The sequence below is a fragment of the Primulina tabacum genome, chromosome 2 (genome assembly GCF_025594145.1).
Source record: "Primulina tabacum isolate GXHZ01 chromosome 2, ASM2559414v2, whole genome shotgun sequence".
Classification (NCBI taxonomy): domain Eukaryota; kingdom Viridiplantae; phylum Streptophyta; class Magnoliopsida; order Lamiales; family Gesneriaceae; genus Primulina; species Primulina tabacum.
Genome location: NC_134551.1, coordinates 3,724,343 through 3,737,926, shown reverse-complemented (window position 1 = coordinate 3,737,926; position 13,584 = coordinate 3,724,343). Strand labels below are relative to the sequence as shown.

At 39.8% G+C, this 13,584-nt stretch overlaps 1 protein-coding gene and 1 pseudogene across 1 annotated transcript; both read right to left on the bottom strand.

The window, feature by feature from the left end:
• Positions 1-1,886: 1,886 nt before the first annotated feature.
• On the bottom strand, positions 1,887-3,245 carry LOC142537168 (uncharacterized). Its single transcript, XM_075642724.1, has one exon. It carries the CDS (start codon positions 3,243-3,245, stop codon positions 1,887-1,889), a length of 1,359 nt encoding a protein of 452 aa, XP_075498839.1.
• Positions 3,246-7,344: 4,099 nt separating this feature from the next.
• On the bottom strand, positions 7,345-9,558 carry LOC142537293 (laccase-17-like; annotated as a pseudogene).
• Between the last annotated feature and the right edge of the window lie 4,026 nt (positions 9,559-13,584).

Below are 13,584 nucleotides of genomic sequence, written 5' to 3'. Positions count from 1 at the left end.
GCTGGCCGATCTCTCCTTTCTTCAGCTAGATCAAGTTCAATGGCCCGGGACTGATCATTGTTGCTCGGATAAGATTCTATCCGAGTAGAAGTTTGCCCAATTTCCACAGGTAGGACTGCTTCTGAACCATAGACTAGGCTGTAGGGAGTTTCCCGAATAGATATTCGTGGTGTAGTTCGATATGCCCATAATACCACTACAACAAAATTTACATTCAACCACACTCCAAAGACAACGTTTTTACGAAAAACTGTTGTCTTTTTTTTTTTAAACAACGGTTTCAAGGAAAACTGTTGTCTTTATGCATTTTTTTATTTCAATAGACAACGTTTTTTCAAAAGTGTTGTCTTTTATGGGTCAAAGACAACGTTAAAACGTTGTCTATGAGCGGATTTTTTGGTGGCTACGACATCGTTTTTTTAAAAAATGTTGTGTTGTAGGTGTCAAAGACAACTTTTTAACAAATCGTTGTCGATGAGCGCTTTTTTATTACCTACGACAACGGTTTTGGAAAATTGATGTTAAAAACCATTAAAAAACCAAAAAAAAAATAATTAAAAAGGAAATAAACAGAGTGAAGCCGAGCGGACCCAAAACCCATTCCCCAAATTCATTCCCGCCCCGTCCAAGCTAAGGAAGAAGAAAACCCAACCCTACTCCCGTTGCTCTCTCCCTCACGTACGACAGCCTCCGGCGGGCGCCGCCCAGAACACCGGACAAAAAAGCGTCGAGCTCCTGAAGTTCTTCCCCAGGCCTTTGCACCTCTTTTCTGTTGGCTGTGCGAGATTTGCGTTCGATTCAGGTTAGATTTGCGTTTGATTCTTTGTTGTTTGTCTTGTATTGAGTAAGGAATTAAGTTTATGTGGAATCGATTCTCGGTAATTCCTCCACCCAGTCTTTACCTTTCCCATGGAGTCGGGCCTTTAATGCTTGAACAATGATTCTGTTGGTTACTTCCGTTTGGCCATTGGCTTGGGGGTAAGCCACTGAGGTGAAAGATTGAATGATCTTCATTTCCTGACACAACGAGGTGATTTTCTTTCCCTGGAATTGCCTCCCATTATCTGAAATCAATTTTCTTGGGATGCCATATCTGCAAACAATATTTTTCCAAAGAAATTTCATGATCTCCTCCTCAGTAATTTTGGCTAATGGCTCGGCTTCTACCCACTTGGAGAAATAATAAACAGCCACAAGAAGGAATTTTTTCTGGCCCGAGCTATGGGGAAGAGACCCACAATATCCAATCCCCATTGATCAAAGGGGCATGATGCTGAGATTGGTTGCATGCTAGCAGCTGGGCAATGATGAAAATTAGAATGGTGTTGACAACCCTGACATTTTTGAACAAACCGGGTAGCATCTTGATTCATTTGGGGCTAGGGATATAATCGAGTCGAGCCGAGCCGAACTCTTGAATGTTTGAGCTTGGTTCGTTTATAATCGAGCCGAGCTCGAGCTTTATTTAACGAATAAATGCATGGCTCATGAGCTTATTCAAGCATTTATCGAGCCTAAACAAACTTAATAAATATGAATTATATATTTAAATTTTCATTAAATTAATTAAAAAGTAAATTATATATTTAAAGAAAAATATATTATTCTTATTAAAATTTGTAAATTTATTATAATAAATAAATTTAATAGATTTTTCTATATATTTCATAAATAATATGCAAAATCAATAAATCAAATATCAAAACTATTATTTTTTCATCTAAAAGATTACTAATGAACTTACCAACGAACATGTTCACGAGCTAACGAGCCGAATACTGTAAAGCTTGAGTTTGGTTTGTTTATCTTAACGAGCCTCATTAAACGAGCTCAAACGAGCTTTTATCGAATCGAGCTTTGAATAGCTCACAAACGGTTTGGTTCGTTTACATCCCTATTTGGGGCCACCAAAATCCGGCCAATATAGCTTTCCGAGATAGGACAGTCCCCCCGAGGTGTTCACCACAGCACCCCTCGTGTATTTCTCGGAGGACATATTCTACCTCATTCTCTGATAAGCATTTGAGCAATGGGCCTTGATATGATCGTCTGTATAAAACATAATTCAAAAAGACGAACCTGGGTGCTTGTTTTCTGATTTTTGTAGCCCGGGCTCGATCTTCTGGGAGCTTGCCATGGAATATATATTCAATGAGAGGGGTCATCCACGAACTCTCTCGGGCAGATGGTACTTCTTCATCAACTGAGAGCACTAATTGGGTAAAACAAAGAACCTCCCGGGTGCTTATATCTGACATGGAAGCAGCCAATTTGGCTAATGTATCAGCTTCTACATTTTCCTCCCTAGGAATTTGTTCGATGCCCCAATCGGTAAAAGGGGAGGCCCGGGTTGTGATGAGTCCCAAATACTTGAGCATTTTCTCGTTCTTGGCCTCGTATGTTCCCTTGATTTGCTGCGTGACCAATTGAGAGTCAGAATAAATAATGACACGGGAAGCACCGACTTCCCGGACAGCTTGCAACCCTGCCAGAACAGCTTCATATTCTGCTTCATTATTAGTGACCCTGGAGTCGATTCTTAAGGCCAGCTTGATCTTCTCTCCTGATTGAGCAATTAGAACTACCCCAACTACACATCCCGACAAGTTTGATGCCCCATCCACAAAGATTCTCCATATTTCCTCCTCTCTCAGTTGAATCATCTCAATCAAAAAGTCTGTCAATGCTTGGGCCTTAATAGCAACTCGATGTTTATATTCGATGTCATATTCCCCGAGTTCTAGAGTCCATTTAACCATTCTTCTTGAGACTTCGACGTGTGTCATGATCCTCCCGAGCGGAGAATTGGTGAGGACCACAATGGGATGTGAGAGAAAATAAGGCCTCAGCTTCCGGGCAGTCATCACCAGGGCCAGGGCTATTTTTTCTACTTCACTGTATTTCAATTCCGCTCCTCGAAAGGCGTGACTGACATAGTATATTGGCTTCTGGTCGGCTTCTTCTTCCCTGACAGGCACGGAACTAACGGCGAACTCAGTGGCGGATAAATAGATCCATAATTTCTCCCCGGGCTCGGGTTTTGCCACAATAGGCAACTCAGCCAGATGTTTCTTCAAGTCTTGAAAAGCTTGCTCACATTTGTCATCCCACCCAAATTTTTGTGCTTTTCTCAAAACTTGGAAGAATAGATAGCTTCTATGAGCAGATCGAGAGATGAAGCGTGACAGAGCCGCGATCCTCCCAGTCAATTTTTGCACATCCCGGACAGATTGAGGGGAAGACATGTCCACTATTGCTTTGATTTTTTCGAGGTTGACCTCGATTCCCCGATCAGTTACCAAGAAACCCAAAAACTTCCCACTTCTCACCCCAAATACACATTTAACCAGGTTGAGCTTTATTCCATACTTTTTCAAAGTGGTGAAGGTCTCGGCCAGGTCATCAAGACCTCCCGGGTCTTGATTAGAATGTCGTCCACGTACACCTCAATATTCCGGCCTATCTGCCTTTGGAAGATATGATTCATCAAGCGTTGGTATGTAGCCCCTGCATTCTTCAATCCGAAGAGCATAACAACGTAACAGAAGATGCCTCCGGAGGTGATAAAACTGGCTTTATCCTGGTCTTCAAGAGCCAAGGGGATTTGGTGGTACCCCTGATATGCATCCAAAAAGTTTAATAACTCGCATCCAGAGGTGAAATCCACCAGCTGATCAATCCGGGGAGTGGATAACAGTCCTTGGGGCAGGCTTTATTCAGGTCCCTAAAATCGACAAACATTCTCCACTTCCCGGTGGATTTTTGAACGAGGACCACATTTGAGATCCAAGTAGGGAATTGAACTTCTCTGATATGGCCGGCCTGCAACAGCTCTCCCACTTGCTCTTCAATGACTTTATCTTTTTCAGGGCCGAAGTGCCTCTTCTTCTGTTTCACAGGCCGGGATCCCGGGAGAATATTCAATTTGTGCTCGGCCACTTCTGGTGAGATCCCGGCCAGTTCCTGTTGAGACCAAGCGAAGACACCAATGTTAGCTTTTAAACAGTTTAGAAGATTTACCCAGGTGGACGCGTTGATGTCTCGGGCCACCCGGACGTGCTTTCCCGGCTCAATTTCCACCACTTCTTGCTCCTCGTCCGCAACAAAATGTACCTCTCTCTCTGGTTACCTTCTCTTGATTCTCCTTCTCCTTCCCCTCCCTTCTCGCCTTCTTCTGGTCTACCCGGACGGTCTCCCCATAACACTTTCAAGAATAGGGTTGATCTCCCTTGACTTCCCCGACCCGTCCTCGTACTGGAAATTTAATTTTTTGGTGATAGTAGAGGCCACAGCTCTCATCTCATTCATAGCTGGCCTCCCCAAGATGATGTTGTATGAGGACGGGGCGTCTACCACTGTAAAGACTGTCATCACAGTTTTCCTCAAGTCCCCGGTTCCCAGGGTCAGTGGCATGGTGATTTTCCCCCTCAGGGTACACGGCATGTCCAGCAAAACCAAATAGGGCAGTTTCCACCGTCTCTAATTGATATTCGTGCAAATCCATTTGGACCAGTGCCTCTTTAAAGATGACATTGACAGAGCTGCCATTGTCAATAAATACTCTCAGGACATCGTAATTAGCTACTCGGGCTTGGATAACAAGAGCATCATTGTGGGGTAGACTGACTCCCCTGAGGTCTTCTGGGCCAAAGCTGATAACTGGCTCGTTTCTCTCACTTCCATCAACCTCCAAGCACTCCCTTCTGCTTCTTGCTTTCCGAGCTCGGTTGGAATCGTCATCTGTTGACCCTCCTGAAATCATTTTTATTACTCCCCGGCTCGGGAAAGGGTCCTTCCTTTCAGTTTGTCTGCTTCTTTCTTCCCGGGAGCTCCCTTCTGCTCTTCTACTTCCACTCGGGATGTCTGTTGATTTACGAGGAGTGTCCTATCCGAGAAGTCGAGACAACCAGGGTGGCTGTCTAGACTTATCTTGGGGAGGATGAGAGGCTGGCCTGGGACGCTTGCTAGATTCCTTCCTTAAAGTTCGGCACTCATGGGTACTGTGAGAACATTCTTTGTGAAGGGTGCAGAACCCTCTCTTCTCTGGTCTTGGTGCCCTCGCCATCGGACTGGGAAGTGGGGCTATGTCTGAGCTGCATTCCTGGATTTCTCGATCCCGGGCAATCCTCAGAGGGACATGAGAGAAATGTCCCAGACCATTTTTCTTGTGATCTCTCTCCTCGGGCTTCACAACCCGGTCTCCTATGGATCTTCTCAAGGCCTCTCTTTTTTGATTCTGTGCTTCTTCCATATTGATGTATTTTTTCGCCCAGGATAGAAGATCTTCAAAGTTCTCGGGAAACTTTTTGGTCAGGGATCGAAAGAAATCCTCTTCCCACAGTCCTTGCATGAACGCGGTAGTTTTTGTCTCGGGTGCACAGGCTGGGACATCCAGGGCCACCCGATTGAATCTTTTAATATACACTCTTAAGGTTTCATCTTGTCCATGCTTTACCTCAAACAGGCTGAAAGCAGTCTTCTCGTATTTCTTGCTACTACTGAATTGATGCAAGAATACTTTTTGAAAATTTTCAAAACAATGAATGCTCTGTGGTGCCAACCCTTCAAACCATCTTTGTGCAGATTCGACCCGGGTTGTTAAAAACACTTTACACTTGATCTGGTCCCCATAACAATGCAACATGGCCATATTTTCAAAGCGAGCAAGATGCTCCTCGAGGTCAGAACTCCCATCATAATATTTGATTTTGGCTGATTTGAAGTATCCGGGCAGTGGTTCCCGGACAATGACATCAAAAAAAGGACAACCCTTTACAACTTGAGCACTGCTCTTAGAAATAACCTGCCCTTCCAACGCCTTCACCTTCTTTCTCAATTCTTCTAACTCCTCGGCCACCGTAGGAGATTTAGAACCCGCACTTGACTCCATCTCCTCTTCCCTTCTCTCTTCCTCGTGCGGCTGCTCACGTTGCTGCTCGGGATGACTGGAATGATGAGCAGTGGTCTTCTTTGCCATGGCTGTCTTAATGGCATCAGCGTTAATCTTATTCAAATCCTCGGGTGTCAAATGGATGGTCGGCTGGGGATCATTGGGTGGCGGACCACCTACATTAGAGAGACGCGTGTTGTTCTCTTCCTGGATCCGGGAAATGTCTTGGTTTGCCCTCCTAGTAGGAGCCATATCAACGTCTTAGAACTCAAAGCTTCCCACAGACGGCGCCAATGATGCAACCCGGGCGAAATGGAAGAGTCGGGTCGGGTACTCTACCGGATTTGCTATCAAAATGTTGAAGGAAATATGAGTTGGACGTCTGGCCTAAACTTCTTTACTCCCTAGGTGATTTGAGAGATCTGTGAACAAGAAAAGAACCACGTGAATGAGCGCCTGAGGGGTGTCCGGCGTGACCACTCCGATGCTTAAGTCAGTGAGGAACTCAAGCAAGAAAACCAATGTAGCCAAGTGATGGCTGTGTGATTGGTGTGGAGAGTTGGAGTAAATGAACAATAAATGAGAGCATTCAATGTGTGAATTAATATCTGAATAGAGAATAAATGCAAGTAAAAAACCTGGTATTTATAGTAGAGGATGCAATGATGACCTCGTTTTTTGTGTGTGAGCATTAATTGTAGTAGGACGGCTGATTATACCCTATTGTTCTGACATGTCAAATCGCGTACTAGTCACATCCAGCCTACTTGATTTTACCAACCACTTGCACTGGTGTCAGAGATAGGTCGGCTGCACACACCCTACTTTATCGACGGTATTAAATGCGGCACTCATATCGAAGTGGCCTGGGTAAAATGCTTCTCGGGATTTTCTACGAGGGCCCGGGCATACCACGTCCCTGGGAGATTATGTCCCGGGTGTTCCTATGGCCCGGCCCCTTGACTGACTGACCCTTCGTGAATTCTTCAAGTCGTACTCTCCTTATCCCGGGCAATCCATGCTTCTGACCCGGGCACTTTTCCATGGACAGTCTCCATGGCCCGGGACGTTCTGGGTACTATCAATGACCCGGGACATCCCGGGGTATCATCATAGGCGTTGATGGTGATTGGTTGGTTAATGATTAATACGGCCAAATCATGATATTATCTAATTAATCTTGGAATTTTGGAACTGATTTAATTGCTAATAGAAAGTACTTACTAAGCCAGGAGAGTGTTTATGTATAATATATGGTGTGCTGTTTACCATTTAGATTCAAGTTTTTATATTTTAAGAAACCCGAATCGGATCATAAATTCTTGATTTCGGTCTAGTGAAACTAAAACGAATGGGAGGTTCCCTCTCTGGTTTGGAGGAACAGAAATGAAAATAAACTGGGAGCTAAACAAAACTTTTTCATCAAAAGTCAAGATTCTGAAATCTCATATGTTTTAACATTTGGGAAGATCCGAAGGCGGAGGCTGCAGCTTTCTAATTCTTGCGTTTTCCATCCATTACAATCCACGCCATTTTTATTCCCCAGCTCGTGTGTACTTCCAGGTGACAATGCATGAACCAAACACCTGTTATATAATAATTCATCAGATTCTATAATAATGCATTGATTTTTAACTAAACATCGATGGCATTGAATGTGAGAATATATATGTGTACCTGGGTTATCTGCAAGAAATCGAATGCTGACCCATCCACCGGATGGCACCCCGATGGTGTTTCTCTCAGCGGGATCAGCTAAATTGAACCTAGCCGGATCCTTATTCGGGTCGAAATTTCCGAATCCATGTCCCAACACAAAGAAGTTGAAGCCATGGAGGTGAAGAGGGTGGCTTTCTGCGCTGATAATGCTAGTATCCTGCATCACCAGCTCTACTGTAGTGTTAAACGACAGTACCACCACTTTGGTGCCGCTGCTGACCATAATGTTGCTCGGCGGTTTGCCTGTGTAGTTGAATTTGAATGGTGGCTTGTTCGGAAAATCCGTGGTGTAAACGCCTCTTGTTTGATTGAAGAAGTGTGCTTGAAGCAGAGCTGTGTTTGGCATCACGAACGATATATTGTTCACTGCCGCAGTGAGCATGGTGTTATTAGGTCCCTGACAGGTTATGTTCGGGTTTGTGCAAGTATTCAGGCCTAGCCCGACCGTGAAGAAAAATCGCCTATCTACTTTTTGTGGGACTTTTGTGGGGAACTTTGCATTAACCAAGCTCCTCATTTTCTTGCTGAATGTTGTGGCAAATGTTGTGTCGTTGAACATAGGTAGTACTGGTTTGAAGAGAGGAGGATTGTTGATTTTCATTGTTTTGTTGGAAGGAAGCTGATATTCAAGGATTCCAGCAGTGGTAGAATTGTCGAATGATGCAGGCCCTGTCGCGTTTTGTCTGTCTAGGAGTAATGAGAATCGTGTCCGCTCTGAATGGCTTCACATAGACAGCATCGGCTTCAACAACGGTGAGACTGTGGTTTGCTGCGCTGAAGAAAAGCCCGTCATCGAGTGCAGCATTGATCAATCTCAGCAAGTATGTTTTCCCTGGATTCACCCTTAGTTTGAATGTGTATGCAATGCAAATATTAACATCAAGAATTTTATTTTTAACGTACATTAATTCATCCCTTTTCGATTAAATTCGGGGAAAGGACTAGATTGGCATCGGTTTTTCACCTCTAGCTGAACAGTTGTACAAACGTCCTGGAAGGCCATTAATGGTGTAAGCATCGGAAATGTTCGGGGCTCCTCCTGTCTGCAGAGCTTGATTGATAATTGTTTTTCTGTGTCGGCCTTCTACCATTCACCTACAAATCCAAGCACAAAATTACAGAACAGGTCGAGCCGGGGTCATTCTATTTCAAATATGAAACCTTTTTACCGAAGATTATTGGGACTTCTTTGTAAGGCTGGGGAAATGGATACAAAACGCCTCGTTTTGGAAGGATGATTATCGGTCCATATAGTGTAACTCTAAGCCAAGAAATGTGAGCATGCCAAAACAAGGTCCCCCTTTGGCCAGTAATGGTGAAATTGTAGACATAGCTCTGCCCCGTCTGAATCGGGCATTGCGTGATATACGTGGGTCCGTCCGCCCACCCGCTCCTCAACTGTCTGACACCATGCCTGTAAAAATGGTCCGACATAGTTTTATAAATTAGCACATGTATCATATTCAGGAACCCGAATTACGTAAATAGTCAGCAAGAATCAACTCTAGAATGTTACCAATGTAAGGTGACATTGTCCTTAACATGGTTCACCACTTTAACTATCACCCTGTCTCCTTCCCTTGCATTGATTGTAGGACCTGGAAATCGGCCATTGACTGTCACAATGCTCTTAGTTTTGCACAATCTTTTGACATTTTGCATTTTTATCTGAAACCACAGGAAAATATAGTGTTACGTCGAAATCACTGTACTTGATCGAATAGATCAATCGTGTTTCCATGATTTTTTATGACAAAATGGAAACGAAATTAAAACGTACGTCGAATTTGTAGTGCCTAGTTATGCCGGTGTGCTTGGACAGTGCTAGCTCGAGTAGAACAGAAAATATGGTAGTGAACAATAGCAAGAACTTGGAAGAAATCATTTTTCTTTGATTTTTATGCCTTATGAAAAATGTGGGACGATGATCTTGCGAGTGATGTTGGAGATGAGAGTGATTAGGAGTTGCTAATATTGTTTGAAAATATAGGAAATGAAGAATGTATTTATACGTAGTGTTGAAATAATGGTGGTTGCATTGGGTAATAATTGTTACATGTTTTGTTTGATAACAGAATGAACGTTGACCTTTTAACGTTGTTGGTCCTAACAGTATATTGGAGTGATGCCGAAGTTTGATCACTAGGTGAAGGATTAACTTTCTTATAACGGTTTTAAATCACTTAATTTAATTTGTTTATCCGAATAGTAATAATTGAGTCTCGAATCCGAGAATTCATCTTTAAGATTTTGATCTCAAATAAGTTACAAGTCATCGACATATAAAATAATAATCACAACGACTACATGGATAAATTATTATTTGATTTGGAATTCAAAAGAAAAATATGGTTGGAAAGGGACTTATTATCAATATGCATGAGAAATCAATTGAGACAATGGGTTGAGGAGTAGACGTCAACTCCTAAATGTCACTAAACCTTGTAAACTTGCTAATCTAGAGTTTATAATTACAATATGCTCACCCACATTTTGTTGCTTGTCGGCTTATTATTATTATTTTTTAATTTTGTTATCTATCTTTTGTTTTAACATTCAATTAGTCGAGTGAACTTAAAAAATATCATTACATTTGGGCCAAAAAAAGAAAAAAAATGCACGGTGAATTTATGAAATAAATTTGGCTTAAGGACTATATTTATATAGTTACGATCGAAAATGTGTTTACAGAGAGAGAATAAACGCTTTTAAATATTATGCTGGATTTTGAGAACTATAAGCCGGTGAACAACTAAACTTGATTTTCCAATCAAGCTTAGTACGTAGAGCAACTATACTGTTACTGTGCGGAACAACTCAATATACAAAGTGTATAATATACTCAAATAAAATCAGAGCAGATAAGCAAGTGACTTAAAGTAAATAGGAGCAAGAGTTTGTTTATAGAAATTCGAAGACAAAGCTTCTATGTCTCCCTTTCTTTTGTTTTCAGAAAAATTCCACTAGAAGATTTGATCAACACAATTCTTTGTACAAATTCACTTCAACTCGGTTCGCCAAACCTATTGAGCTGAAACTCCTAGCAATTATCTTCTTAACCCAATCTTTTCAGAAATAAATTTCTGACAGTTATAATATTTCTCACAAAACAATAGAGCTTAAGAACACAAAAGATAAGTGAGAACAAATGAGTGCGGTGAATGATCCTTAAGTGATATGATAGAAATTTTATGCGTGTGCAAATCAGCTTGAAATAAGTCTTAAGAGAATCTGATGATTCAGAGAATGTTTAAAATTGATTCAGAGTAACAGTAATTGTAAAATCTGATGCATCCTACTTTATAGGTGTTGATCCAACGTTCATTAATATGGCCAGTAATTATATTTGTATTGGATGCTCGACAATTGTCATTGTCATCTTCTCAAATATAGTATTGAGCAATTCAAATTTCCTTGGACACTAGCTAAAATAGGCATTCAACAAATGATTTATTCTGTTTTTCAGTCATTTCTGAATAAGTTCTGAAGCTAACTGACCGTTGCACTCAGAGAATGTCTTTGGCTAAACATGATGTGAGACTACTTAGTTCAGATCAGTTTATCTCACCAAAGATTTATCAGATTAGTTCTTTTTTTGGTTCAGCATAGTTCAGTTTGTTAGCTCCTGACCTTTGAGTAATATGCATTTATCTAATTAATTAGGTCGGATTAGTTTAGTTCATAATAACAAAAACTTAAGCTCAAAGTTAAATGTTAACATAAATGCTACATAAAAGAAAAATTCACGCTTATAAGAGATGTTTGAGTTGATGGAGTAGTTAAATGTTTGATCAATTGTCCCTAGTTCGATTTCTCTACCAAAATTTTCTCAGGAAATCTTGTCACACAGAACTTACCCTGTGTGGTTTATCTGACTAACATAATTTGCATGTTATTATGTTAGTCCAGAGATTTATGGATGTTCGGAGATTCACAATCCTACATTACCCTTTCTTCCACTTAATAATGATTCACTATAATATTTTGATTTATACAACCCATTGTACAAATTCATTTCGACTTAAACTTATCCCTTGTCTGATCAACATTCCTAGCACACTTTCAATTGTAGGTCTTAACTTCACAATCTGCATGATGTTTAACGTCTCTTATGTCAAGACTACAAATACAATCTTTCACTTCATTGTGTAAATATTATCAATCAACTAAACTTTGAAACCTAACTCTTATGTATATGTGTGAGGATTTAATATTTTACGGTGTATTTCTCTCAAATGTATCATCACACACAAGAGAAAAGCTCTCACTAAATTGATATATCGATTAAGATTCTCCTACTTGAGTTTGCTCTTATTCTAGCTAATTTTCTTCATATATGATGTTCAGGCTTTCATTCTCCTTCAAATCTTGTTGTTTAATCTTAAAGTGTTGTATATATGTCATACTTGAATAATATAAACTTTGGATACAAGAATATGACCGTTTGAAAATGTTATGTACTGTTTCTGGTATTAAAACGGTCATACTGGCTTTCTGGACAATTTTTAATATCGGGCTGATGGCTGGATTTTTGGAGCGGTCCGGTTGGAGTTCAGTGGCCGGACTTCAGGAGTGGTCCGATCAGGATTTTGGAGCGGCTGGAGTTTGAGCGGTCCGACTGAAGTTGGGTCAGCAGCTGAAGTTTGGCCCAAATCTATCTGGTTTTTTTTCTTAATTATAGCTCTTAATTCATCGAATTTTGGGCAAATCGATATGAATAAATGTTGTAAATATTTTTCTTAGCTTCCATAAAATAAAAAATCACTCAATTCCGAGGTTTGATGATAGAGATATGATCAAAATACTAGACCATACACAATTTGGACTTATTCTTTATTTAGTGCATAACTAGATAATCTATCGTGATTTATCAGCTACTTAAAATCAAATTCAGACTTCAAATTTGGAATATGATTTGCAGATAATTGTCTTTTCTTTCTAAAGCATGTTGAATAGTTTTATTATAAAAATTTGAGCTAAGAGATTAGCCAAAATACCATAACTGTATAAGTCTAGTTGTTTGTTGTATCCATGGCCTCAAGCTCGATTTTTCAGGGTCTGGTTAGTGTAGGTAACATCTGAACTAACTTGACCAGTATGATATATGACTTTTATAAAATTGAATTGGCTTTCCAACCGTTTTGCCAGATTGTCATTTGGATCATTGGTTTGTGAGATATGATAAAAAATCGCAGCTCGCAGATTTTCAGTTTGAATAACTTGAATTCTAGTTTATCTAATCTTCCAAATTGACGTCTAAACAACTACAAAATTGAGTAAATATATTATAAATACAATACAAATTTTGTTATCTTAAAAATCAAGATGGCTAATAATTCTGTAACCCAACATTAATATTAATACATACGTCTGACATCCAAAAAATTAAAAAGTTTCAATAAAATATTGAAAAACATACATTAATCTCATATATATCATGAAAATATATCACGTTTACTTGGTAAAAAGTGAAGCAACATGAAGGAGAACTAAAAGTGTAAGAGGGAAGGGGGTGTTGGAAAATTTTAATACTAAAAAAATATCCATAAACAAAATAAACATGCGTTTTTTCATTTTTCAGGTCATCTTCAACCACAAAATCTATTTTGATGCAAATTTTACATTAAAATAGTGCGATTTCTGCACCATATATGACATTCATATCCAACACATTTACTTAAAATCTTACACCAAAAAGAATATTCTCGAAATATTTTTTTTATTTTACATATATTAATTATTATGTTTTATTTAATATATTTTTAATTATGACTAATGTTTTATTATTAATAAATTTAAATAATAATATTTAAGTTAATAATTTATTTAATATATTATTAATTGACACGTTTGGAAAATATTTAGGTGATTTTGGAATATTCAGATCAAATTTATCAGATTATTGATTATTTAGTTTGTTTATCTTCTAAATGAATTTTCCTTACGATTATTGTCTTTGTATTTGCATTTGAATT